At 43.5% G+C, this 26,139-nt stretch overlaps 1 protein-coding gene across 3 annotated transcripts; it reads left to right on the top strand.

Moving 5' to 3' along the window:
• The first annotated feature begins 9,466 nt into the window (after positions 1-9,466).
• LOC139541306 (ubiquitin carboxyl-terminal hydrolase 46-like) lies at positions 9,467-24,292 on the top strand. Of its 3 annotated transcripts, none has more exons than XM_071345814.1 (9): positions 9,467-9,895; positions 11,401-11,481; positions 12,198-12,375; positions 13,009-13,289; positions 13,956-14,032; positions 18,318-18,401; positions 18,474-18,671; positions 18,793-18,871; positions 21,181-24,292. In XM_071345814.1, the coding sequence occupies exons 1-9, from the start codon at positions 9,860-9,862 to the stop codon at positions 21,280-21,282; spliced, it is 1,116 nt and encodes a 371-aa protein (XP_071201915.1). In that variant the 5' UTR covers positions 9,467-9,859; the 3' UTR covers positions 21,283-24,292. The 3 variants fall into 3 exon arrangements, with proteins under 3 accessions (XP_071201915.1, XP_071201916.1, XP_071201914.1); XM_071345813.1 differs by having other exon boundaries at positions 9,468-9,895; positions 12,162-12,375; XM_071345815.1 differs by lacking the exon at positions 11,401-11,481 and having other exon boundaries at positions 12,162-12,375.
• Positions 24,293-26,139: the final 1,847 nt, after the last annotated feature.

The following is a 26,139-nucleotide window of genomic DNA, read 5'->3' as shown; positions in this document are numbered from 1 at the left end:
GTACTACCGTGCTTTTTGTAAAAACTTTTCGGTAGTAGTGTCCCCACTGACCAATCTGTTGAAGGCCAAGGCTGAATTTATCTGGTCCACCCAGTGTCAAGAGGCATTTGATGCAGTTAAGACTCTTTTGTGTTTGGCACCTGTGTTGGCAGCACCAAATTTTGGGAAACCTTTCAAATTGCAGGTAGACGCCAGTCAAATCGGTGCTGGGGCTGTGCTTCTCCAGGAGAATGACGACAAGGTTGAGTGTCCAGTCAGTTTCTTCTCCCGAAAATTTAATAAGTATCAGAAAAACTATTCTGTAATTGAAAAGGAGGCTTTGGGTCTCATTTGGGCTTTACAGCACTTCGAGGTCTATGTTGGTTCTGGTTTGACCCCTTTAACTGTGTTCACTGACCACAACCCACTTGTTTTTCTGAGGTCCCTGCAAAACCCCAACCAGCGCCTGATGCGTTGGGCTTTGTTCTTGCAACCATTCAACCTTGATATTAGGCATATTAGTGGTAAGGATAATATCATTGCTGATGCTCTGTCCCGTGCTCCTTTAACCTAGCTTGTATCTTTTCTCTGCTGACCCCTACGGGCTGTCTGCGCCTCTTTCCTCTTAAATTGCTCCTCAGGTACCAAGGCTGCTGAGTTTGAGGGGCGGACAGTCAGCTGGGGGACACGGGGCTACTGCTAGGAGCCGGGATTGGTATTTTTGTTATTTGTTTTTTGGGAAATTTGAATTATTTTGAATATGTTGGAGGAAGTTGGGTTGAGGGTGGGACCCTCATTTTAAGGAGGGGGGTGTCACGGCTCCTCCTCTGCAGTGCAGGGGGCGGTTCCTCCTGCAGGCAGAGGAGGGTCGTTAGTGATTGGAGCCACCTGGGCTCAGGGTATAAAACTGCTTACTAATCATCTCTCTCTCTCTCTCTCTCTGCTCCTCCAGGTATGCTCATGATTTGTTTGTTCCTTTGAAGTTTTGCATAGTTTTCACTCAGTCATGTTCACACACACATATTCACACATCCATGCACTTTACATACACCTTACATCATGATACTTCCACACCTCATACCTTTTTCTTAGTTTAAGTTAATAGTTTGTTTATAATAAAGAACACTTTTAAATTGGCCTATACCTGTTGTTCGTGTCCCCTCATTTTTGTCACAGGCTATGAGCCGGCTTGTGACACCATTTTCACTGTAGTGTCCAAAATGTCTTTCAAGCTGTCAGGCATTCCCATGGCAGCAAGAGTCTCTCGGTTGATGCTGCAGTGTACCCAAGTGGCGTCGGGAGCAACTGCTTGCATGCGCGTTACCACTCCGCTATGTATCCCTATCATGGCTTTTGCGCCATCGAGTACAGATACCAACATCAGCAGCAGCTACGTTGGGCTACATATGGACCATTAGTGGAATTCTCACGAGAGTAATGGTTAATGTGATTGGATGTTAATAATTTGACTTGGCTACCTGTATTTGACATTGTGTTATGATTTCGCTGAACACGAGATGCTTTCATTTTATTTTTGGCAGTGAAACGAGGCTACTCAGGTGAGAAAAAAAACTCTACCAAATGTATAGCCCCGTTAGAAAATACAAATGGACTGTTTGAAAATGTGAATAAAACGTGTACCCCAGTTTGGAAATACCTGCTCTAGGGTAATGGTGTCTAGAAGGAATTTGTATTTGTGGTCCTGGCAACTGGACCTTTTTTGGAACACCATTATTTTTGTCTTACCCAGATTTACTATCAGGTCCCAGGTCTCAGAATCTGTACAGAATATCTACTGTAGGCGCTGCTGTTGGCCCTCCTTGGTTGGGGACAGAAGCACCAGATCATCAGTAATGTAACGTTCGTCGTTGGGTGAAAGAGAGGAGGACCAAGGTGCAGCGTGGTAAGTATTCATTATCTCTTTTAATAAAAACGAATACTCGAACAAAAACAACAAAACACAAGAATGAAACGAAACAGTCCTGAACGGTGAAAATACAAAACACAGAACAGAAAATAATCACCCACGAAACACAGGTGGAAAAAGGCTACCTAAGTATGATTCTCAATCAGAGACAACTAACGACACCTGCCTCTGATTGAGAACCATACCAGGCCAAACGCAAAACACAACATAGAAAAACGAACATAGACAACCCACCCAACTCACGCCCTGACCATACTAAAACAAAGACATAACAAAAGAACTAAGGTCAGAACGTGACAAGTAAACAGTAGACATTTGACTTCAGATTCTAGTAGGGTGAGGCCGGGTGCTGCAGACTGTTCTAGTGCCCTCGCCAATTCGTTGATATATATATTGAAGAGGGTGGGGTTTAAGCTGCATCCCTGTCTCACCCCACAGCCCTGTGGAAAGAAATGTTTGTTTTTTGCATATTTTAACCGCACACTTGTTGTTTGTGTACATTGATTCTATAATGTCGTATGTTTTTTCCCCAACACCACTTTCCATCAATTTTATAGCAGACCCTCATGTCAAATTAAGTCAAAAGCTTTTTTGAAGTCAACAAAGCATGAGAAGACTTTGACTATGTTTTGGTTTGTTTGTTTGTCAATTAGTGTATGCAGGGTGAATACATTGTCTGTCATACGGTAATTTGGTACAAAGCCAATTTGACATTGCTCAGTACATTGTTTTCACTGTGGAAATGTGCAAGTCTGCTAATGATAATGCAGAGGATTTTCCCAAGGTTGCTGTTGACGCATATCACACGGTAGTTATTGGGGTCAGAATTTGTCTCGACTTTTGTGGATTGGGGTTATCAGTACTTGGTTCCAAATATTGGGGAAGATGCCAGAGCTGAGGATGATGTTAAAGAGTTTAAGTATAGCCAATTGGAATTTGTGGTCTGTATATTTTATAATTTCATGTCAGATACCATCAACACCACAGGCCTTTTTTGGTTGGACGGTTTGTATTTTGTCCTGTAGTTCATTCAATGTATTTGGAGAATCCAGTGGGTTTTGGTAGTCTTTAATAGCTGATTCTAAGATTTGTAATTGATCATACATATGTTTTTGCTGTTTGTTCTTTGTTATGGAGCCAAAAAGATTGGATAGATAACTATTTGTGTTTGTTTTGTGTGTTCCAATTTTCCCAGAAGTGGTTAGATTCTACAGTGCCTTGCAAAAGTATTCATCCCCCTTGCCGTTTTTCCTATTTTGTTGCATTACAACCTGTAATTTAAATGGATTTTATTTGGATTTCATGTAATGGACATACACAAAATAGTCCAAATTGGTGAAGAGAAATAAAAAATAACTTGTTTCAAAAAATTCGGAAAAGTGGTGAGTGCATATTTATTCACCCCCTTTGCTATGAAGCCCCTAAATAAGATCTTGTGCAACCAATTACCTTCAGAAGTCACATAATTGGTTAAATAAAGTCCACCTCTGTGCAATCTAAGTGTCACATAATCTGTCACATGATCACAGTATATATACACCTGTTCTGAAAGGCCCCAGAGTCTGCAACTCCACTAAGCAAGGGGCACCACCAAGCAAGCGGTATCCCATAGAGGTATCCCACCAAGCAAGCGGTATCCCATATAGGTATCCCAACAAATCCCATAGAGACTTGCAGCTGTAATTGCTGCAAAAGGTGGCTTTACAAAGTATTGACTTTGGGGGGATGAATAGTTGTTTCACAATAAAAAATATTTTGCATCTTCAAAGTGGTAGGCATGTTGTGTAAATCAAATGATACAAACCCCCCCCCCCCCAAAAAAATATATATTTTAATTCCAGGTTGTAAGGCAAAAAAATAGGAAAAATGCCAAGGGGGTGAATACTTTCACAAGCCACTGTATGCATTCTTCAATTACATCGAGCTGATTTCTGACGTGCTGTTCCTTCTTTTTCCATAGTGTATTTCTGTATTGTTTTAGTAATTCACCATAGTGAAGGTGTAGACTCAGGTTTTCTGGGTCTCTATGTTTTTGTTTGGATAGGTTTCTCAATTTCTTTCTTAGGTTTTTGCATTCTTCATCAAAACATTTGTCATTGTTGTTCATTTTCTTAGGTTGTCTGCTTGAAATTTTTAGATTTGATAGAGAAGCTGAAAGGTCAAATATACTGTTTAGGCTTTCTACTGCCAAGTTTACACCTTCATTATGACGCAAGCTCTGGACAATTACACCGGATCATCGCAGCTAGCTAACTGCAACCGAGTAGCTACTGCTGGCTAACGCCTCTGTCCCGAAGCAAGCACCAGTTAGCCTTGAGCTAGCCTCGAGCTAGGCCCATCTGCCGGCTAGCCGAAGAGGTCTACCAGCGAATTCTTGGGCTACAATACCTCTTTTTGCCAATTGGACTGGACCTTTTTTTGCCGACACAGAGCCCTGCCAATCCATCACAACTGGTCTAAATCAGCTACAAGCTAATTTAGCCATTTTTTTTTGCCGCTGCTAGTAGCTTTTACCTTCTGCACAGACACCAGCCCTGTTATTAGCCTGGATATTACTCACCAATTTACCAGCAGCTAGCGCCACTGCCACGAAGCTAGCACCAGTTAGCAAACACAATTCTACAATTCACAACCTCTCTTTCGCCACCGCCATCCGGCTTGGATTCTCTGTCGACACGACCACGTCTGAGCAGACCCCCTCCGTCTGAGCAGACCTCCCCCCGGGCTACTAACTTTAAACGCCGCGTGCTAGCTTAGTGGAGGCCTCCCTGCTCCATCTACGGCTGCCCCCTGGACACTATGATCACTTGGCTACATAGCTGATGCATGCTTGACTGTCCATTAATTCACGGTACTCCATTCTGTTTATTTGTGTTTTATCTGTCGGCTCTGTGCTTTAACTCAGGATCTGTGTGTAGTTAATCCGACCCTCTCTGCCTAGTCGTCGCCATTTTTACCTGTTGTTGCTGTGTTAGACTAGCACCCTGTTATTGCTGCTGTTATCTTACCTGTTGTTTTAGCTAGCTCTCCCAATCAAGACCTGCAATCACTTTATGCCTTACTGTATGTCTCTCTCAAATATCAATATGCCTTGCATACTGTTGTTCAGGCTAGTTATCATTATCATTGTTTTGGTTTGCAATGGACCCCGTAGTTCCACTCTCCGTACCTCTGATACATCCTTTGTCCCACCCCCCACACATGCGGTGACCTCACCCATTGAGACCAGCATGTCCAGAGATACAACCTCTCTTATCATCACCCAGTGCCTGGGCTTGCCTCCGCTGTACCCGCGCCCCACCATACCCCTGTCTGCACATTATGCCCAGAATCTATTCTACCACGCCCATAAATCTGCTCCTTTTATTCTTTGTCCCCAACGCTCTAGGCGACCAGTTCTGATAGCCTTTAGCCGCACCCTCATCCTACTACTCCTCTGTTCCTCGGGTGATGTGGAGGTAAACCCAGGCCCTGCATGTCCCCAGTCACCCTCATTTGTTGACTTCTGTGATCGAAAAAGCCTTGGCCTCATGCATGTCAACATCAGAAGCCTCCTCCCTAAGTTTGCCTTACTCACCGCTTTAGCACACTCTGCCAACCCTGATGTCCTTGCCGTGTCCGAATCCTGGCTTAGGAAGGCCACCAAAAATTCTGGGATTTCTATACCCAACTATAACACTTTCCGTCAAGATAGAACTGCCAAAGGGGGAGGAGTTGCAATCTACTGCAGAGATAGCCTGCAAAGTTCTGTCATACTTTCCAGGTCTATGCCCAAACAGTTCGAACTTCTAATTTTAAAAATTAATCTCTCCAGAAATAAGTCTCTCACTGTTGCCGCCTGCTACCGACCCCCCTCAGCTCCCAGCTGTGCCCTGGACACCATCTGTGAATTGATCGCTCCCCATCTAGCTTCAGAGTTTGTTCTGTTAGGTGACCTAAACTGGGATATGCTTAACACCCCGGCAGTCCTACAATCCAAGCTTGATGCCCTCAATCTCACACAAATCATCAAGGAACCCACCAGGTACAACCCTAAATCCGTAAACATGGGCACCCTAATAGACATTATCCTGACCAACCTGCCCTCCAAATACACCTCTGCTGTCTTCAATCAAGATCTCAGCGATCACTGCCTCATTGCCTGTATCCGCCACGGGTCCGCGGTCAAACGACCACCCCTCATCACTGTCAAACGCTCCCTAAAACACTTCTGCGAGCAGGCCTTTCTAATCGACCTGGCCCGGGTACCCTGGAAGGATATTGACCTCATCCCGTCAGTTGAGGATGCCTGGTCATTCTTTAAAAGTTACTTCCTCACCATATTAGACAAGCATGCTCCGTTCAAAAAATGCAGAACCAAGAACAGATATAGCCCTTGGTTCACTCCAGACCTGACTGCCCTCGACCAGCACAAAAACATCCTGTGGCGAACTGCAATAGCATCGAAGAGCCCCCGTGATATGCAACTGTTCAGGGAAGTCAGGAACCAATACACGCAGTCAGTCAGGAAAGCAAAGGCCAGCTTTTTCAAGCAGAAATTTGCATCCTGTAGCTCTAACTCCAAAAAGTTCTGGGATACTGTAAAGTCCATGGAGAACAAGAGCACCTCCTCCCAGCTGCCCACTGCACTGAGGCTAGGTAACACGGTCACCACCGATAAATCCGTGATAATCGAAGACTTCAACAAGCATTTCTCAATGGCTGGCCATGCCTTCCTCCTGGCGACTCCAACCTTGGCCAACAGCCCCGCCCCCCCCGCTGCTACTCGCCCAAGCCTCCCCAGCTTCTCCTTTACCCAAATCCAGATAGCAGATGTTCTGAAAGAGCTGGAAAACCTGGACCCATACAAATCAGCTGGGCTTGACAATCTGGACCCCCTATTTCTGAAACTGTCCGCCGCCATTGTCGCACCCCCTATTACCAGCCTGTTCAACCTCTCCTTCGTATCATCTGAGATCCCCAAGGATTGGAAAGCTGCCGCGGTCATCCCCCTCTTCAAAGGGGGAGACACCCTGGACCCAAACTGTTACAGACCTATATCCATCCTGCCCTGCCTATCTAAGGTCTTCGAAAGCCAAGTCAACAAACAGATCACTGACCATCTCGAATCCCACCGTACCTTCTCCGCTGTGCAATCCGGTTTCCGAGCCGGTCACGGGTGCACCTCAGCCACGCTCAAGGTACTAAACGATATCATAACCGCCATCGATAAAAGACATTACTGTGCAGCCGTCTTCATCGACCTGGCCAAGGCTTTCGACTCTGTCAATCACCATATTCTTATCGGCAGACTCAGTAGCCTCGGTTTTTCTAATGACTGCCTTGCCTGGTTCACCAACTACTTTGCAGACAGAGTTCAGTGTGTCAAATCGGAGGGCATGTTGTCCGGTCCTCTGGCAGTCTCTATGGGGGTACCACAGGGTTCAATTCTCGGGCCGACTCTTTTCTCTGTATACATCAATGATGTTGCTCTTGCTGCGGGCGATTCCCTGATCCACCTCTACGCAGACGACACCATTCTATATACTTCCGGCCCTTCCTTGGACACTGTGCTATCTAACCTCCAAACGAGCTTCAATGCCATACAACACTCCTTCCGTGGCCTCCAACTGCTCTTAAACGCTAGTAAAACCAAATGCATGCTTTTCAACCGTTCGCTGCCTGCACCCGCACGCCCGACTAGCATCACCACCCTGGACGGTTCCGACCTAGAATATGTGGACATCTATAAGTACCTAGGTGTCTGGCTAGACTGCAAACTCTCCTTCCAGACTCATATCAAACATCTCCAATCCAAAATCAAATCAAGAATCGGCTTTCTATTCCGCAACAAAGCCTCCTTCACTCACGCCGCCAAACTTACCCTAGTAAAACTGACTATCCTACCGATCCTCGACTTCGGCGATGTCATCTACAAAATAGCTTCCAATACTCTACTCAGCAAACTGGATGCAGTTTATCACAGTGCCATTCGTTTTGTTACTAAAGCACCTTATACGACCCACCACTGCGACCTGTATGCCCTAGTCGGCTGGCCCTCGCTACATGTTCGTCGTCAGACCCACTGGCTCCAGGTCATCTACAAGGCTATGCTAGGTAAAGTGCCGCCTTATCTCAGTTCACTGGTCACGATGGCTACACCCACCCGCAGCACGCGCTCCAGCAGGTGTATCTCACTGATCATCCCTAAAGCCAAAACCTCATTTGGACGCCTTTCCTTCCAGTTCTCTGCTGCCTGCGACTGGAACGAATTGCAAAAATCTCTGAAGTTGGAGACTTTTATCTCCCTCAACAACTTTAAAAATCTGCTATCCGAGCAGCTAACCGATCGCTGCAGCTGTACATAGTCCATCTGTAAACTACCCACCCAATTTACCTACCTCACCCCCCATACTGCTTTTATTTATTTACTTTTCTGCTCTTTTGCACACCAGTATCTCTTCTTGCACATGATCATCTGATGATTTATCACTCCAGTGTTAATCTGCTAAATTGTAATTATTCGATTCATTGCCTACCTCATGCCTTTTGCACACATTGTATATAGATTCTCTTTTTTTTCCTTTTCTACCATGTTATTGACTTGTTTATTGTTTACTCCATGTGTAACTCTGTGTTGTCTGTTCACACTGCTATGCTTTATCTTGGCCAGGTCGCAGTTGCAAATGAGAACTTGTTCTCAACTAGCCTACCTGGTTAAATAAAGGTGTGAAAAAAAAAAAATATTACAGTGAAATGTTTTGTCCAGGAAGTTGTGTAAAGGGGATTGAATTCGTTGTAGCCCCCCCCAAAATTGGTAGGTTTTTACACTACTTTCCTTCCATCTATAGCATTTCTTAATTTTGTATAGTTCCTTAGGCTTTGATGCCTCATGATTGAGTATTGCTCTGTTCAGGTAGACTGTGATTTTGCTGTGATCTGATAAGGGTGTTAGTGTGTGTGTGAACTCTCTGAGAGACTCTGGGTTGAGGTCAGTGATCAAGTAATATACAGTACTACTGCCAAGGGATGAGCTGTAGATGTACCTACCATAGGAGTCTCCAACAGCCTGCCTCACAGTAAGCAGCAGGTCACAGTTAAATGTGTATTTTTTAAGAGAAACGCCATGGCGGCTGCGGTGCAACTTAGAAATAGCCAAAATACCCCCTACTGGTGACCTATAGCTTTTTACCCGTGACATCGTTTTCAAAATGGCACAATGTGTCAAAAAACCGAGAACATGCCAACACTGCTGGAAAATTATGGGTCTCCTATAGTTTCTCAAAGACACAGGCAGCATTTATGGCAAATATGTCTGTAAATTAAGTTTCAAACCAGTATAACGCGAGCAACATCAGCCTTTAGTTTCATCATATGCCCGTCCAAACGTTGGTGTAAAATGTGACGTGAATATTTGGTGCAAGTAAATGATGAATCAGTGACTGTCCACTAGTTCTCGACTGTCCACTAGTGCTAACTGTCCACTACAACTCCCAAAATCCATTGCTTCATGCAAAACCCAATCCGATTAGTCTGTCTGTTATGCCAATCAAACAGCAGAGGGCTCCAATCGCTTGCAATGCGGTAGTAGTTTATTTGTGATGGGCGGGTTGAACATTGCGTTACGTAGCTGCTTGTTGTAATCGTTCGTATTATAGCCCAGTGTTTGTAATCCGTTGCTATCAACCTGACGCAACTTCGTGTGTTTACTACTCTCTCATCTGTTATTTTAGATAAATTATACGGTAGTATTCTGCGATAATGAAGTGAAAACAGCGTTAAATGTTGCTTTATTTTTTATTCCGTGCTGATTGGTCTCTAGTCCAAACATTCATTGCCTGTTTTTTACGCCTGGGGAGTGGGGTTGAAGTCTGGCCTCTAGCTGCGAATTAGCTGAATCTTTTCTCAGTATCGTCCTGCATTGAAACATTTTTATTTTGTAAATATGACGGTGAGGGGGACCCTGTAAACTAAATGACTGTCAGAAATATCGCCTCCATTTGTAATATGGTAAGTAGCCAAACCGCTATATTGACTGCTTCAGTCACTGTTGGGAACCTTGTGTAATGACGATGAGAGAGGGTCGTGGTCGAAATCCTCCTGGGGGCTCGAGCTGATCGGCGGTAGCAATCAATCCACCGGTCCTTGCTTGACGGGGATGCAAAGGGTGCGAAAGGTTCCAACATTTCGGAAATGTAGCTCTATCTTGATTGAATCATCAATCAAGTACAAGGGTGGAGCAAACCCCCAGACAATCTGCCCTCCCTGGAATGAGTTTGACACGTGATCTAGAAGGTCCCTATATCACACTTTACATTCGTAAGCCATTATAACTGTGTAATTAGGCCTAAGTACAATGTAACAAGTAATTATAATACTCCTAGTTGTTGCACTGTGCATTAATATTTAGTCTACACATTAATAAGGACAATAATGTAAAGTGTTACCCTTTTTTACTAACATCACCGCCACAAAATGGAATGTGTTTATTGAATCTGGCAGTTGATAAAGATTAAAAACTTGAGGAAAGTGTCAAGTTTTAAAGTTCAGTAGTGTAATTGTGACAGAGCATTTGATTAGTGATGAAGGGATGGACCTATATTGTTATCATCTGGTCTTTGTTGTTTTTCTCCTTTGTACTAATGTTTGTATGCTTTGATTGAACAGTATTATTTAGATGAGACAAGCAAGTGTATGTTGTCTAGTTTGATAAAACACTTCATGTATCTTTGGGGATATGTGTGTGTGTGTGTGTGTGTGTGTGTGTGTGTGTGTGTGTGTGTGTGTGTGTGTGTGTGTGCGTGTGCGCGACCATGCGTAAGTATGAGAAAGTGAAGCTTGAGAACTCAGTCAAAATGAATATCAGAGACAACAAAGCAAAGTATTCTGTTCTGCTTTGACTGAGAGAAAATGACAGTGATTTAAAGACTAAAGCAACTTTAGCAGAAATCTCTCAACAAAGCCACTGCTTCATCTGGAACCTCTGAGCTCTGGTTAGTCAATGGGCTCTGTCAGGAGATAAGTGGCCTGTCTCTACACTCTGAGAATGTTAAATGCTCTTGAATCTTTACATTGTAATAGGCCTACTTATCCCCCCACCCCCCACCCCCAGTTAAGAGGTTGGTACTGAGTTTCTCAGACTATGAAACCAAAGGATTCCTGACTTCCAGTAGTATGAATAAGCAAGGTTTGTGTTTGTGATGGGAAACTGCGAGCTTTATGAAAGCCATAAAAGGCTGGAGTCGACTGCCAGTCAATGTCAGAAATAATCTAGGCATTTATCTGAAGCAAAGGTTAGGCTATTATGTGAAACATAGACATGTGCAGCATGTGACCTCTATAAAGAGGTTTTGGTTTGTCAGTTCCCTGCTATATAGTTGCCAAGATGACTTCCAGGAGATAGAACAGACACGTGTGAGTGGGACACTCCAGATGATGTGTAGCCTATTTCATGCATAATAAGGATGTTTGACAGTGCACATTAGAGCTCGTGTTCTCTCTCTGGTCTCCCTTAGGGCACAAATGCCTCTGCTCTGGAGAAAGACATTGGTCCGGAGCAGTTCCCAATCAACGAACACTACTTTGGATTGGTCAACGTAAGTGTCATTCACTCGGTCACCTTCTGGATGATCATTAAAAACACTGGCGTCCTTTTTAGAACAAGCTGTCCACTAGGTCACTACTGAGTTATGTTTCCCATTGGACAGGTGATTGGTGTTGACGCTTTGTATTAGAAGCAGGTTGTGTTTTGTCTGTTTCACTGCTATTTTATTTCAGTTAGCAAAACATTTTATCTTTGAGGAGCTTCTGTTACCAACTAGTTTGTTTGCCAACCCTTCAGATGGAGATTGTTGATACTCAAAGCAGAGTGTGGCTGCTTTATATTCATTAATCTATCTGGCTCTTATATAATATTTAGGTCTAAGAACTAGGTTAGCAAAATTCCTGGAACTTTCAATAACTTCCCTGTTTTTCCTGAAATCCCGGTTGGAAGATTCCCGGAATCGGAAGGGAATAAGCAGGAAATCCGGAATCCTCAAACCAGGATTTCTGGAAAACCATGGAATTTGTTGAAAGTTCCCGGAATTTAGCATCCCTAGTAAGAACACAAAGCATCTCTCCTTGTGTATACAAACAGACTCTGTTGGAGGTTACGGTCATGCTGCTTGCATCTTTTCTCCATGTTTACAATCTTAAGTTTACCGTTCCTCAAACACACTCATAAGAATCTCACCCCTCTCTCTTTCTGTTTGTCCCTGCCGGGGTGGACCCTCAGTTTGGGAACACTTGTTACTGTAACTCGGTGCTTCAGGCCCTGTACTTCTGCCGGCCCTTCCGGGAGAACGTGCTGGCCTACAAGGCCCAACAGAAAAAGAAGGAGAACCTGCTCACGTGTCTGGCAGACCTCTTCCACAGCATCACCACCCAGAAGAAAAAGGTGGGAGTCATCCCGCCCAAGAAGTTCATCTCACGCCTGCGCAAGGAGAATGGTGAGACAGACTACACCAAACCTAAATACAATCACTGTCTGCCCTGGACTGAGTGGGAGAGGGCTGAGCCTAGGGACAAATCAACTAGAGGACTATGGTGTTATACCATCATAGCTACCATGTTATATAGCTTAAACCTGCCATATGATTGGTGTTGGTAGTAAGTCAAGACTGCTGAGACCAGTTGTCTTGAATCAAGTTTTCAGCTCAGATAGGCATGTTTTGAGCTGAGGGTAGGGATAGGGCTAGAGGGGCAGTGGAAGTGTTTTTGTCAGGTGGTTGTCACTGTCGGGTGAAGGGGCAGGTGCATGTTGTGGTGGCGGTAAGGTCATTCAGAGCATGGAACTAGAATAGAGGCAGATTGTTCTCAGTAGTCTGACTCCAGGAAGCACTCTCTATGAATGAACAATGAACATCTCTGTGTGGACTAGGGACTGGTCAGCTGCCTTCTCTCTTTCATTCTCACTTTCATATTCTCTCTCTCCACTTTCACTTTTCACACACGTATCTGATTTATGTGTGTCCATGTGCATCAATGTGCCCTGATTCACCTTGAACACGACTGTCGACTGACTGACCACCTCTCCACACAGACCCTCCAAGTGTTGCCCTGTCCTGTGTCTCCCCCTACAGACCTGTTTGATAACTACATGCAGCAGGACGCCCATGAGTTCCTCAACTACCTGCTGAACACGGTGGCAGACATCCTGCTGGAGGAGAAGAAGCTGAACACGGTGGCAGACATCCTGCTGGAGGAGAAGAAGCAGGAGAAGCAGAACGGACGCCTCAAGAACAACGGAACGGCCATCACCACGGAGACCGAGCTTGAGAACAAGACCACGGAGCCCACCTGGGTGCATGACATCTTCAAGGGCACATTGACCAATGAGACGCGCTGCCTCAACTGTGAGACGGTGAGTCCATCAGGGCCGTTGTTTCTGTGGTAGTGGGTTTTATGTTCTCTGATAGTGGTCCTAATTCCACCAAGTCATGTGAGACATAAACACTTATGTAAGAATACTTTATTGATCCATTTTCCTTACAGTCCACAAAAATGTGTGTCTTGCTTTTTTACTCAACCCCCAAGACCCTTCCTCAGCAGTGTTGGTAATGCTTTGTCAGTACCCTAACAATCCATCTGTTCCTCTGAATCCCTGTGAGTGTTGTCCCTGTCCTACCTCCCTGCGTCCCACAGAGGGATTAGCTCTGTCTGTAATAAAGGAGGAGATGAGGAGATTGTGAGCTGAGCTCTGACAGAGATCCTCCACACAGCTCCCAAAGGCTGTGTCACCGGCCTCCCATTATGCCACTCTCAGAGCGGAAGAGCAGAGGGAGGAAGGCAGAGATTGGCCCCTAACAATCGTCTTCATCACGCTACAGGCACTCAGCTTCTCACTGATACATCCTTACAACCCTATCACAACACATCAAAGAGACCTGCTCTCTCATCTCGTGTGCCAGCGTGTGAGCTGGTCTCGGAACAGGGCAGCATCAGTGCCTTTCAGCCCGTAAAGAGGCCAGTGCACTGATTCATCTCATCTCTCTGTCTGTCTCTCTCCCTGTCTCTGTGTATGTGGCAGGTCAGCAGCAAAGATGAGGACTTTCTGGATCTTTCTGTGGACGTAGAGCAGAATACATCAATAACACACTGTCTCAGGTAATATTTACAGTGCCTTAGGAAAGTATTCACACCCCTTTTGTTGTGTTACAAGGTGAGATTCAAATGGATTTAATTGTCATTTTTTGTAAACGATCTACACAAAATACTCAAATGTCAGTGGAAGAAAAATTCAAACATTTGTAAAAAAAGAAATATATAAAAAATGTAATACTAATAGACACTGGGAGTATACAAAATATTAGGAACACCTGATTTTTCCATGACAGAATGACCAGGTGAAAGCAATGATCTCTTATTAATGTCACCTGTTAAATCCACTTCAATCAGTGTAGATGAAGGGGAGGAGACAGGTTAAAGAAGGATTTTTTAAGCCTTGAGACAATTGAGACGTGGATTGTCCAGGCCCAAGTCCTAAGAATATGTTGTGGGCACTCACGGCCTCCCGGGTGGCAGGAATGCACGTAGAGTTGGGAGAGATGCCGTTAAAGTTAAGAAGACTTCAGCTGACCATGACATATTGGGTAAATCTACAAGGACACATGGTTACACATCCTACTAAAAAGGTACTCCTAGAGTGCTGGTAACATGAACTAAATCTGAATACAAGTTTTGGGTGGTTCAGCAATGGCATGGCGATAGAGATGGGGTTGTTTGGGAGGGAGTTTAGCCCCTCTGTGGTTCTTCCTACTATCCCACCTTGGTGTCTCCCTCAGCCAGTGAGAGATCTAGGGTTGCTTGAGAGGGTAAAAGATGTTGAGGAAGGAGTAGATTCAGTTGTAAGTGAACATTTTAGGAACACAATACTATGCTTTCTTGAATATATTCACATATGTGTCGAATCTACTCCTAATCTCCACCCGGCACAGCCAGAAGAGGACTGGCCACCCCTCATAGCCTGGTTCCTCACTAGGTTTCTTCCTAGGTTTTGGCCTTTCTAGGGAGTTTTTCCTAGCCACCGTGCTTCTACACCTGCATTGCTTGCTGTTTGGGGTTTTAGGCTGGGTTTTTTGTACAGCACTTCGAGATATTAGCTGATGTACGAAGGGCTTTATAAAATAAACTTGACTTGATTGAAGGAACATTAAACAGGGAGGACAGGTGCAGCTTTTAGTGTTCCTGACTAAGGTGGCAGTGACGAAAAGAGCAACAGATCATTTATCTGTTTACACAATGGAGTTGATGGCCATACTCCTGGCTGCAGAGTGGGTGGAGGACGTGAGACCAGACAGGGTAGTCATCTGCTCTTGACTCCTGTGCAGCACTGATGAGCTCAAATTATTTTGTATCTCATGGTACAGGATGTATTGTATGAGGTTTTGCTGTGCTTGTATAGGGTGAGACAGATGGGGTGTATTTGTGATGTTCCTCTGGGTACCAGCTCATGTGGGAGTAGAGGGGAATGAGGAGGTGGATGTTATTGCCAAGCAGGCTGTTGAACATCCTAATGTTGGAATTGTCAATCTGTAAAGCAGAAGCCAAGGGGTTGATGAAAATAGTGGTTAAAAACAAATGGCAAGAGTTTTTGAAACCCTTATTTTACCAGGTAATTTGGCTGAGAACACATTCTCATTTACAGCAACGACCTGGGTAATAGTTACAGATGAATAAGCCAATTGTAAGCTGGGGATGGTTAGGTGACCGTATGAGGGCCAGATTGGGAATTTAGCCAGGACACCAGGGTTATCACCCGGTGCCATGGGATCTTTAGTGACCACAGAAAGTCAGGACACCCGTTTAACATCCCATCCGAAAGATGGCACCCTACACAAGGCAATGTTCCCAATCACTGCTTTGGGTCATTGGGATATTTTTTTTTTTTAGACCAGAGGAAAGGCTGCCTCCTACTGGCCCTCCAACACCACTTCCAGCAGCGTCTGGTCTCCCATTCAGGGATCAACCAGGACCAACCCTGCTTAGCTTCAGAAGCAAGCCAGCAGTGGGATGCAGGGTGGTATGCTGCTGGCAAAAGGAAGACACCTGTATAAGATTCAGGAAAAGGTGGGGGCAAGGAGGTCATCAGGCCGAGAGAGAAGGGAGGAAAGTGTAGTCACAAGACTGAGACTGGGACACACAAGGCTCAATAGTACATTGAAATTGGTGGTGAAACATCCGACTGGGAGGTGTGATCATTGTTAGTAGGAGATGGAGACAGTGGAACACGTTCTATTTCAGTGACAGAAATATGGGAGGGAAAATAAGTGATTGTTATTAGATTTGAGGAGTAATGGTTAAGATTAAGGTGGTCAAGAATATGGTCAAGATTAAGTGAACTGCTGAGGTAATCTTCAGTGGATGTAGTATTTAATTATCTATTTCGTTTCCTTAGGGACACAATAATATTGGGTAGGATTTAGACCTTCCCTGTCTCTGGTCCACACTCCAGTCCAGTTGTTGGCAGTAATGCATCTTAAAGTTGGTTGCCAACTGCCATAAAAATCCACACAATAATAATAAGAAGAAGAAGACATGGATTGTGTGTCCCCTTCAGAGGGTGAATGGGCAAGACAAAATATTTGAGTGCCTTTCGACGGGGTATGGTATTAGGTGCCAGGAGCACCGGTTTGAATGTGTCAAGAACTGCAACGCTGCTTAGTATTTTACGCTCAACAGTTTCCCATGTGTATCAAGAGTGGGCCACCACCCAAGGGACATCCAGCCAACTTGACACAACTGTGAGAAGCATTGGAGTCAACATGGGCCAGCATCCCTGTGGAACGCTTTCGACACCTGGTAGTCCATGCCCCGACGAATTGAGGCTGTTCTGAGGGAAAAAAGGGGTGCAACTCAATATTAGGAAGGTGTTCCTATTGTTTTGTCCACTCCGTGTATCTTGATTACATAAGTATTCAACCCCCTGTGTGTGTCAATACATGTTAGAATCAACGTTGGCATTGATTACAGCTGTGAGTCTTTCCGGGTAAGTCTCTAAGAGCTTTGCACACCTGGATTGTAAAATATTTGCCCATTTATTATTTTCAAAATTCTTCAAGATCTGTGAAATTGGTTGTGTTGATCATTGCTATACAATCATTTTTCATGTCTTGCCATAGATTTTCAAGCAAATTTAAGTCAAAACTGTAACTCGGCCACTCAGGAACATTCACTGGCTTCTTGGTAAGCAAGTCAAGTCTAGATTTGTGTTTTAGGTTATTGTTCTGCTGAAAGGTGAATTCATCTCCCAGTGAGCAGATTGAACCAGGTTTTCCTCAAGGATTTTACCTGTGCTTAGCTATTTCAGTTTATTTTTATCCTGAAAAACTCCCCAGTCCGTAACGATTACAAGCATATCCATAACATGATGCAGCCAACACTCTGCTTGAAAATATGGAGAGTGGTCCTCAGTATTATGTTGTATTGGATTTGCCAAAACACTTTGTATTCAGGAAAAAAACTGAATTGCTTTGCCACATTTTTAGCAGTATTACTTTAGTGCCTTGTTGCGAACAGGATGCATGCTTTGGAGTATTTTTATTTTGTACAGGGTTCCTTCTTTTCACTCTGTCAATTAGGTTAGTATTATGGAGTAACTACAATGTTGTTGACCCATCCTCAGTTTTCTCCTATCACAGCCGTTAAACTCTTTAACTGTTTTAAAGTCACTATTGGTTTCATGGTGAAATCCCTGAGCGGTTTCCATCCTCTCCGGCAACTGAGTTAAGAAGGACGCCTGTATCGTTGTATATATTGATACACCATCTAAAGTGTAATAACTTCACCATACTCAAAGGGATATTCAATTTCTGCCAATATGTGCCCTTCTTTGTGAGGCATTGGACAACCTCCCTGGTCTTTGTGGTTGAGTCTGTGTTTGAAATTCACTGCTCCATTAAGAGACCTTACAATGATCTGAATGTGTGGGGTACAGAGATGAGGTAGTCATTCAAAAATCATGTTAAACACTATTATTGCACACAGAGTGAGTCCATGCAACTTATTGAGTGACTTGTTAAGCACATTTTTACTCCTGTACTTATTTAGGCTTGCCATAACAAAGGGGTTGAATACTTATTGACTCAAGACATTTCAGCTTTAATGTTTTTATTAATTTGTTTAAAAAAATTGAAAAACATAATTTCACTTTGCCATTATGGGCTATGGTGTGAAGGCCAGTGACAAAAATCTCTATTTAATCCATTTTAAATTCAGGCTGCAACACAACAAATGTGGAAAAAGTCAAGTGGTGTGAACACTTTCTGAAGGCACTGTACCTGTTACCTTTCTCAACTAGAACTATTGTACACTTGCCAACCCTGCTGTAGCATCCTCTACTCTGTGTATCAGCCTGACTGACACAGTCCCCTCTGTGTGTTGTGTTCCCCAGGGACTTCAGTAACACAGAGACCTTGTGCAGTGAATACAAATACTACTGTGAGGCATGCTGCAGCAAGCAGGAGGCCCAGAAACGGTCAGTACACACTCTGTCTGTCTGTCTGTGTGTGTGTCAGTCTGTGTATAACTCCTCTGTGTGTCCCTATAGGATGCGTGTGAAGAAGCTGCCTATGATCCTGGCCCTGCACCTGAAGAGATTTAAGTACATGGAGCAGCTGCACCGATACACCAAACTGTCCTATCGCGTTGTCTTCCCTCTGGAACTACGCCTCTTCAACACCTCTGGAGACTCTGTCAACCTCGACCGCATGTACGACCTGGTCGCTGTGGTCGTCCACTGTGGCAGGTAGGCCACACACACACACACACACACACACACACAAGACATTGTATCCAAACTGAAATGTACTGTACCTATAGACACCATATTATTCTCATATCACTGCTTCCCCTTCTTTCTTCCTCAGTGGACCCAACAGAGGACACTACATCACCATAGTGAAGAGTCATGGCTTCTGGCTGCTGTTTGATGATGACATCGTGGAGGTGTGTGTCTCAGTTAGGGTTGTTATGGTGACTGTATTACCGCCACACCGGCGGTCATGAAGGCAGTCAAATTCCACGTGACCGTTTAGTCATGGTAATTAGGCTTCTCCAAGCTCTGATGCTGCTGATGGTCATTAGTAGCCTACCAAACTTGCTAACTGCCTGATACTCAGCACTCTATTGTCCCTCTAATCACTCTGACATCAATGTAAATGTAATTGAAAATCTAATCAAACACTTCATGAGCTCATGTTGCTCCACATTTCTATAGGCTGTGCAATTGTGTGAGAAAACGAGAGCGGTGGCCTCTATTAAAAAGAGGAGGACCCCATCAGCTTTCTATAGGCTAGGCCTACTATATTTATTCATATAAGCACATTGCTTATCTTAACAGCAGGAGTCTAGCCTACCTGGCTGGCATGAAAATGAACCACGGAAAAGCGTCCTCTATTCGCTATTTAAGTGCATAGACGACATTTATCTTTTCCCCTTCCCCTAAATCAAAACAAATTCCACACATATTATTTAGTATATTTGAAGACAAAATTAAATTAAGAATAGTCTGATGGATGACAATTATTAGCCTATCACTTGTGAATTATATATTAACACTTGTGAATGATGCACAACGTAAGACAATAAACTTTTGTGTGACTTTTTCGTATCATTGTCGCACACCTCATGTAGACTAACCCATAGGCCTATATGTTTTGATATGGTTGGTATCACAACTAAAGTGGCCAAATAACTTCTTAAAATGAAGCATTTTGATCCACTTTACAAGCGGTGTAGAGCCTAACTGGCATACATAAGCAGCGTTTCAACTTTGTCGAAGATCATTTTCACCATAAAAATGCACCTTTATAATAAAAGCATTACATGCATAATCACATTTGTGGTTACTTTTGATAATGGTGTTTTCCCGCTAATGGAAGGTTCGCACTTATAGCCTACTGCCATGTGCGCATTGCTGCGCTTATAATGTGAAGAAATAGCCTAATAGAGTATCAACATTTTAAGCTAAACGTTCTCTTCTGTTACGTCAGCCTCATTGCGTAACTTTTTTTTTGATGCTAGTAGGTATATTCATTTGGGATCTATCGCATCCCACAACTGTCCCAGACTATGTTTGGATTATTTATTTCTCGCACAGAATAAAATAGGTCTACTTTTGTACTATGGGGATAGTAGATTGACATAGGCTAGTGCTTTTGTTGTTCGTTAGGCCAACTCATCTTGTTGGCTGACGAAAAGTAAATGTGGACAGTTCTTCCAATATCTTCAATATGCACCTCTGAATTGGATGAGGATACGCGCAGTTGCGTCCCCGATGTGTCTGTCTTCACTTGTAGCCTGTGAGAAAGACCCGATCACGTGATGGAGAACCATGTGAGTGAGAGGTGCTTCGGAGCACGCAGCACTCCGGGAGATGGGAATTATAATTATTATATTCAGCCCAAGGGCACAACGGCCACTGGCTGCAAAAGGCATGGATTGTTTTAGGGGGCATTACGGCCACACAAAGGGGATGCCGCCGGGAAATTCGAGGCATTATCAAGTGCTTGTCAAATTGTAATTGTGAATGAGAGACTGATGAAGTGTGTACAGCCTGCGCAAAAAACAAAGCGGAGCTCATGCCAGAGCTCATGCATTTTTCAAATCATCATTAGAGTCGCATCATGCAGCTTTACAATGTATTAAACATCCAAACATATAGCCCAACGTTTGTAGAACAACTAATGTTACATTAATAACTCTAAATTAAGAAAAAATTATTTATTTGTTATCTGCTCAACACAGAATAGCCGCATGTGCTCACTCCCTCAAATCAATTGGAGAAAATATTCTTTCCATTTTATTCAGCTTGGTTCAATTGTATTCATCATACTATAATATAAAATAATGCCACGAAGTTCTAAGCAAATCTTGTCTGCTTAATTAACTAGTGTAGCCCACAGCCATACGGTATAGCCAGATCAGGACCTAACGTAAGGACAATGAAGAGTATGCTATTCTATTCTTCTGAAATAAAATACATTTTCTTCATATCATGTTTCTTTAGACCTATCTAAATTAAATAATGATTTATTGTGAAGGTGTTGGCTATATTACATTGATGTATTAGACTTTAAAATGTAGATGTTCCAAAGATCTGCATCAGTGGCTTGTAGGCTGTGTGGAAGCCAGGAGATGCTAAATGTGTTTATGTTAATTAACTGTCAATTACCAATGTTTGTTGGCCATCAGACCTGTTTATATGGCTGATACAGAATGTTTCATCATTTGTTGTCTCACTCTGGTTTGCTCAGAAAATTGATGCCCAGGCCATCGAAGAGTTCTATGGGTTGACGTCAGACATCTCCAAGAACTCAGAGTCTGGATACATCCTCTTCTATCAGTCCAGGGAGTAACTGGAATAAACACCCAGCCAGAGAGAGAGAAGGATTGGAACTCTGACCCCTCTCTGAGTCGTGTGCCAACGCCATTCCCTGTCTCACTGCCTTCCCTGGGTCTGCCTGGACTTCATTTCCCATAACCCCATTCTCTCCCTCCCTGCGTTCAGCATGCTGGGAAGACTGTGTAAACTGCTTTTTGTCCTTCAGCATCTGGACAGCACTTTAGAACAACAACAACAACAAAAACAAACAGTCACAACAACAAGGAGCAGGAAACATAAAGAAGCTACAACGGGCTGGTGTGTGATGCCCGTTTGTCTCCGCATGGGGCCAGGTCTGGAGGTCTGAAGACCCACCATGGGTCACTCTCCCTGGGTCTGCCTGGCATACAGAGCTGGCTGGACTGATACAGGTACAGACTGCTATGGGAAAGAAGATTGTATTATTTGTATATCTGTATAGTATGTCTATTTTCATGTAATGTCATAAGTTCATAAATACTTTTAGTAGGGTTATTCCGTGACCTTATATTTACAATGTCCAGCCCATAGATGTCTTCTACCTGGGGAATGGCTAGAGCTGGGATGGAATGGAAGTTTTAGGGAGAGATATAAACTAGTTGAAAGAGGGTCTATGCATCTAGTGTTGCTGAACTGCATGTTTCGGTGTTCACTGTTTGAGCTGGTGTAGATTCAAGTTGACTTGAGTTGTGACCAAGCCAAACCTATTCATTGTAATGCTGAGATATTGTAGTTCTACAGAAGACCAGGATGCATGTAGCTCTCTGTCTGCTGCTCCCGTCCTCTAACATAGAGACTGGCCCAGGCCCTAATGCTCCTCTCCCAAGTTATAACCATGTTATGATCCAGCCACCACTCTAGAACATAGTCACTCACTGACACAAACTACATCTCTACTAGTCTCTAGACTAGTTTGGTTTCTGTTTAATCCCTGTTTTGTAAAACGCTATTTATTGCTCTTATTTATTTATAATGTTATAATGTTGACTGTGCTGGTAGGTGTAGGAGATTGTGTCTCAGGGCTTGACTCATCTAGACGCCATCTTGTCTTGTCTTCTGTATGTAACATCTTCCCCCTTACTGAGTCCGGTAGGTCAGTGTTTCCCAACTCCGGTCCTCGAGTACCACCCAATGGTACACATTTTGGTTGTATCCCAGGGCAAACATACCTGACTGAACTCATCGAGGGCTTGATGATTAGTTGACATGTTGAATCAGGTGTGCTTGTCCGGGGCTACAATTAAAATGTGTACTGTTGGGGGTACTGGAGGACCGGAGTTGGGAAACACTGGTGTAGGTAATATACATACAGAGCTCTATGGGGTTGACAACGTCTTTAGTAGCTTTACTTTGAAGCATGTGGATAGCTGGACCCTGTTGAAAGAAGCACATAATCCACAGTTGTCAGGTATCATGAAAAGGAGTGCTTCTCACAGTGAGATTGGTGCAATAGGAGGTCAAGTGAGCTGATAAGATGTCGACTTCCCTTTGAAGAAAATATAGATGTTGATATTAAATGTTGGTCTGCCTTGCTACCAGCTAGTCTCCTCCCAGTCGGTAGTGTGTATCTGTGTGAGATGATCAAAGGAAGTGGAACTCTTTTGCTAGGTGCATTATGGGGCAGCGGTCAACATAATGTTGGTATGATGACATAGAACGTTCCTGTTTATTCTTCTTCCTATGTTGAAATATTGGTGTCTTTACATGTGTTTTTGTAACACCTTGTTATTTTGCATAGTTGTCCCCCCCATTGTTAGGTACTTGACTTGGAACCAATGTTCTTTACTTAGAAGCTGTGCCTGGCAGACACTGACAAGTTGTGTTTAGTGTTAAGGTGACCAGTGGTTCATAGAGACAGCTGGTTTACCATGCCATGAGGTTAGGACCATGTACTGTAGACTATAACCATATCAAAGGTCCATATAGAGGTATATGAGGAAGAAATGCTGCTCACTATCCTGTGGCACTCGAATTCACTGTGATACTGGAAGAATACCGACTCAAATGCATCTCGCTAAGTGTGAAATAGAGATGATTTGGGTTGTTATGTGTGTGGTTCTGTGCCCTCTCCTTATTATGTGAGTCAGTGTTTTATGTAATGTGTGAGAGAGTGCATAACTGCCTATCTCCTACTGTTAGTATAACTGGTGAAGTCTATGATTAGTAATATGTGCCAAACTGGAGTCTCTAATGACCTTGCAAAACTGGAGAAGAACTGTAACAGAACACTATTTTCTCTGCTAGGATACAAGTGTATATAAACATTATGTATAAAAGACTAAAACATATATTTCCTATATTTTATCAACCTAGGAGCTAAAGCACTGAGAGAGAGTAGTTACTTAAAAACAAACCCTGTTTAGAAATATGATGCTGCTTTACAATAAACCAGTCAGTCAATCACATAACCAATTAATCACACAATCGATGAGTCACAATCAGTCAGTCACATTGAGGTTTTGTTCATTACAGGCTTAACAGAACCATGGTAGATGAAGAGGACACTAGCCAGCACTGTTTGAGGAATTTTAAATGGGTTATGATGAGCAGATATATTGTGTGTGCTAATCTTCCAATTATTGTTCTGCACACACCGTTATACTAACTTTAAACAGGCAGCCCAATTCTGATAATTTTTCCACAAATTGGTCTTTTGACCAATCAAATCAGCTCTTGTTCAGACCAATTATTGAAAAGAAAATCAGAATTGGGCTACCTGTCTAAACGCATCTCTCTCAAGAGCTCTGTCAATGCACTCAATGTGGTCTTATCAATCTATAACAAGACTCTGGTGTAGTGCCTAGAGATGGAGAAGTAGTGTTATAGCTTGGTTTGATAAGAGTAGAAGTTAAAGGGAGATCCAGGCACTAGATAACTCGCAATTCTAATGAATTGTTTGTAAACTGAAAGTGCACTTTACTAGTGATATTCTTTAATGAGAACCACAGTCTGAGTACTTCTTGGATTTCCCTTTCCTCTGTTAAATAAAAAGACTATTAACTGAGGCACTGGGCTTTTCAAAGATTTTGTTAGTCATGTTCTTTGTATTTGTATTTTCAAAGAGTTCTCAACCCCCTTACCAGCTAGTCATTCTCCCTTTGTCCTCTTTTCCTCCTTTACCCACTCCTCCTTTTCTCATTACCTCTGTTCACCCCAGTTCTTTCACATTCTCCACAGTCATTGTTTTCCTTTACCCCTTAGTCACACACACACACAGTTCATTTCCTTGTTCTCAAGCTTGTCAGTTCCTCTGTCACATCATGCTTACCAGGCAGGGTGTACATGAACGCAGCATCACAGAACACAACAAACTGGACAACAACAGCCTGTGGGGGGGAGACAGAGAAAGACAATGTTCCTTTACTATTAGACACCTTGCTTTATCCTCCTCCTCTCCTTCCTTCATCTGCTCTATATTACAGCAGTCACAAAGGAGAGGAGGAAGGAATGCCTTTGTTTTATTCATATTGGAATGTGTTTAGTGAAGCCTGCAGAGAAGTTCTGACCCGACAGCACATCTTGTAGATTCTAAAGTCAATACGTCATGAGTTCTAGCAGACAGTCTTTACGTTGGGGTAGCATTTGCATCAGAAAAAGGCTATTCAATGTTTGCCATTGTGATTGTTTCAAGGGTTATAGTATTATATGTGTGTATGTGCCTGGCTGTGTGAATGTACCGTATGTTTGTGCACATGGACATTTGTCAGTGTTTTTGAGTGTGCAGAGACTTGTATTTGTTTTGTGTGTATCAGTGTTGGTAAACTCTGTGACTGTCCTTCCTCAGCTCTGACATTGAGTTACCCTCCTAATCATCTCCAGCTTTGAGTTAATTCTCTCCCACAGAAAAACAATTCTGACATGCTGGAAGACTCGTACGCTACATGACCAAAAGTATGTGGACACCTGCTCGTCGAACATCTCATTCTAAAATCATGGGCATTAATAAGGAGTTGGTCCCCCCCCCTTTGCTGCTACAGCAGCCTCCACTATCCTGGGAGACTTTCCACTGATGTTGGCACATTGCTGCTTCTATTAAGCAACATGAACATTAGTGAGGTTGGGCAATGATGCTGGCTCACAGTCTTTGTTCCAATTCATCCCAAAGGTGTTCGATAGGGTTGAGGTCAGGGCTCTGTGCAGGCCAGTCAAGTTCTTCCACACCAATCTCGAATAACCATTTCTGTATGGACCTCGCTTTGTGCACCGGGGCATTGTGATGATGAAACAGGAAAGGGCCTTGCCCAAACTGTTGCCACAATGTTGGAAACACAGAATCATCTAGAATGTCATTGTATGCTGTAGCGTTAAGATTTCCCTTCACTGGAACTAAGGGGCCTAGCCCGAACCATGAAAAACACCCCCTGACCATTATTCCTCTTCTACCAAAATGTACAGTTGGCACTATGCAAATCAAATCAAACTTTATTTGTCACATGCGCCAACAGGTGTAGACCTTACCTGGAAATGTTTACTTACAGCCTTTAACCAACAATTATTTGTGGCAAGTAGCGTTCTCCTGGCATCCGCCAAACCCAGATTCGTCTGTCGGACTGCCAGAGGGTGAAGCATGATTCATCACTCCAGAGAAAGCGTTTCCTCTGCTCCAAAGTCCAACGGCGGCGATGAAAAATGATGGTGCTGATGTTGCTTCGAGGCAGTTTGGAACTCGGTAGTGAGTGTTACAACCAAGGACAGACGACTTTTACGCACTTCAGCACACAGATGACCGGGGCCACACTAGCAGGGTGGAAATTTCACTGACTTATTGGAAAGGTGGCATCCTATGATGGTGCCACGTTGAAAGTCACTGAGCTCTTCAGGAAGGCCGTTCTACTGCCAATGTTTGTCTATG

The sequence above is a fragment of the Salvelinus alpinus genome, chromosome 16 (assembly GCF_045679555.1).
Source record: "Salvelinus alpinus chromosome 16, SLU_Salpinus.1, whole genome shotgun sequence".
Lineage (NCBI taxonomy): Eukaryota > Metazoa > Chordata > Actinopteri > Salmoniformes > Salmonidae > Salvelinus > Salvelinus alpinus.
Note: the sequence above shows the minus strand (reverse complement) of the source record. Positions and strands in the feature narration are given on the sequence as shown.

Coding starts and splice junctions, on each gene's coding strand:
- LOC139541306 (XM_071345813.1), top strand. CDS start 9,860: ATGACTGTCAGAAATATCGCCTCCATTTGTAATATG. Junction 14,033..18,317: donor TCAATAACACACTGTCTCAG/GTAATATTTACA, acceptor TGTGTTCCCCAG/GGACTTCAGTAACACAGAGA. Junction 18,872..21,180: donor TTGATGATGACATCGTGGAG/GTGTGTGTCTCA, acceptor TGGTTTGCTCAG/AAAATTGATGCCCAGGCCAT.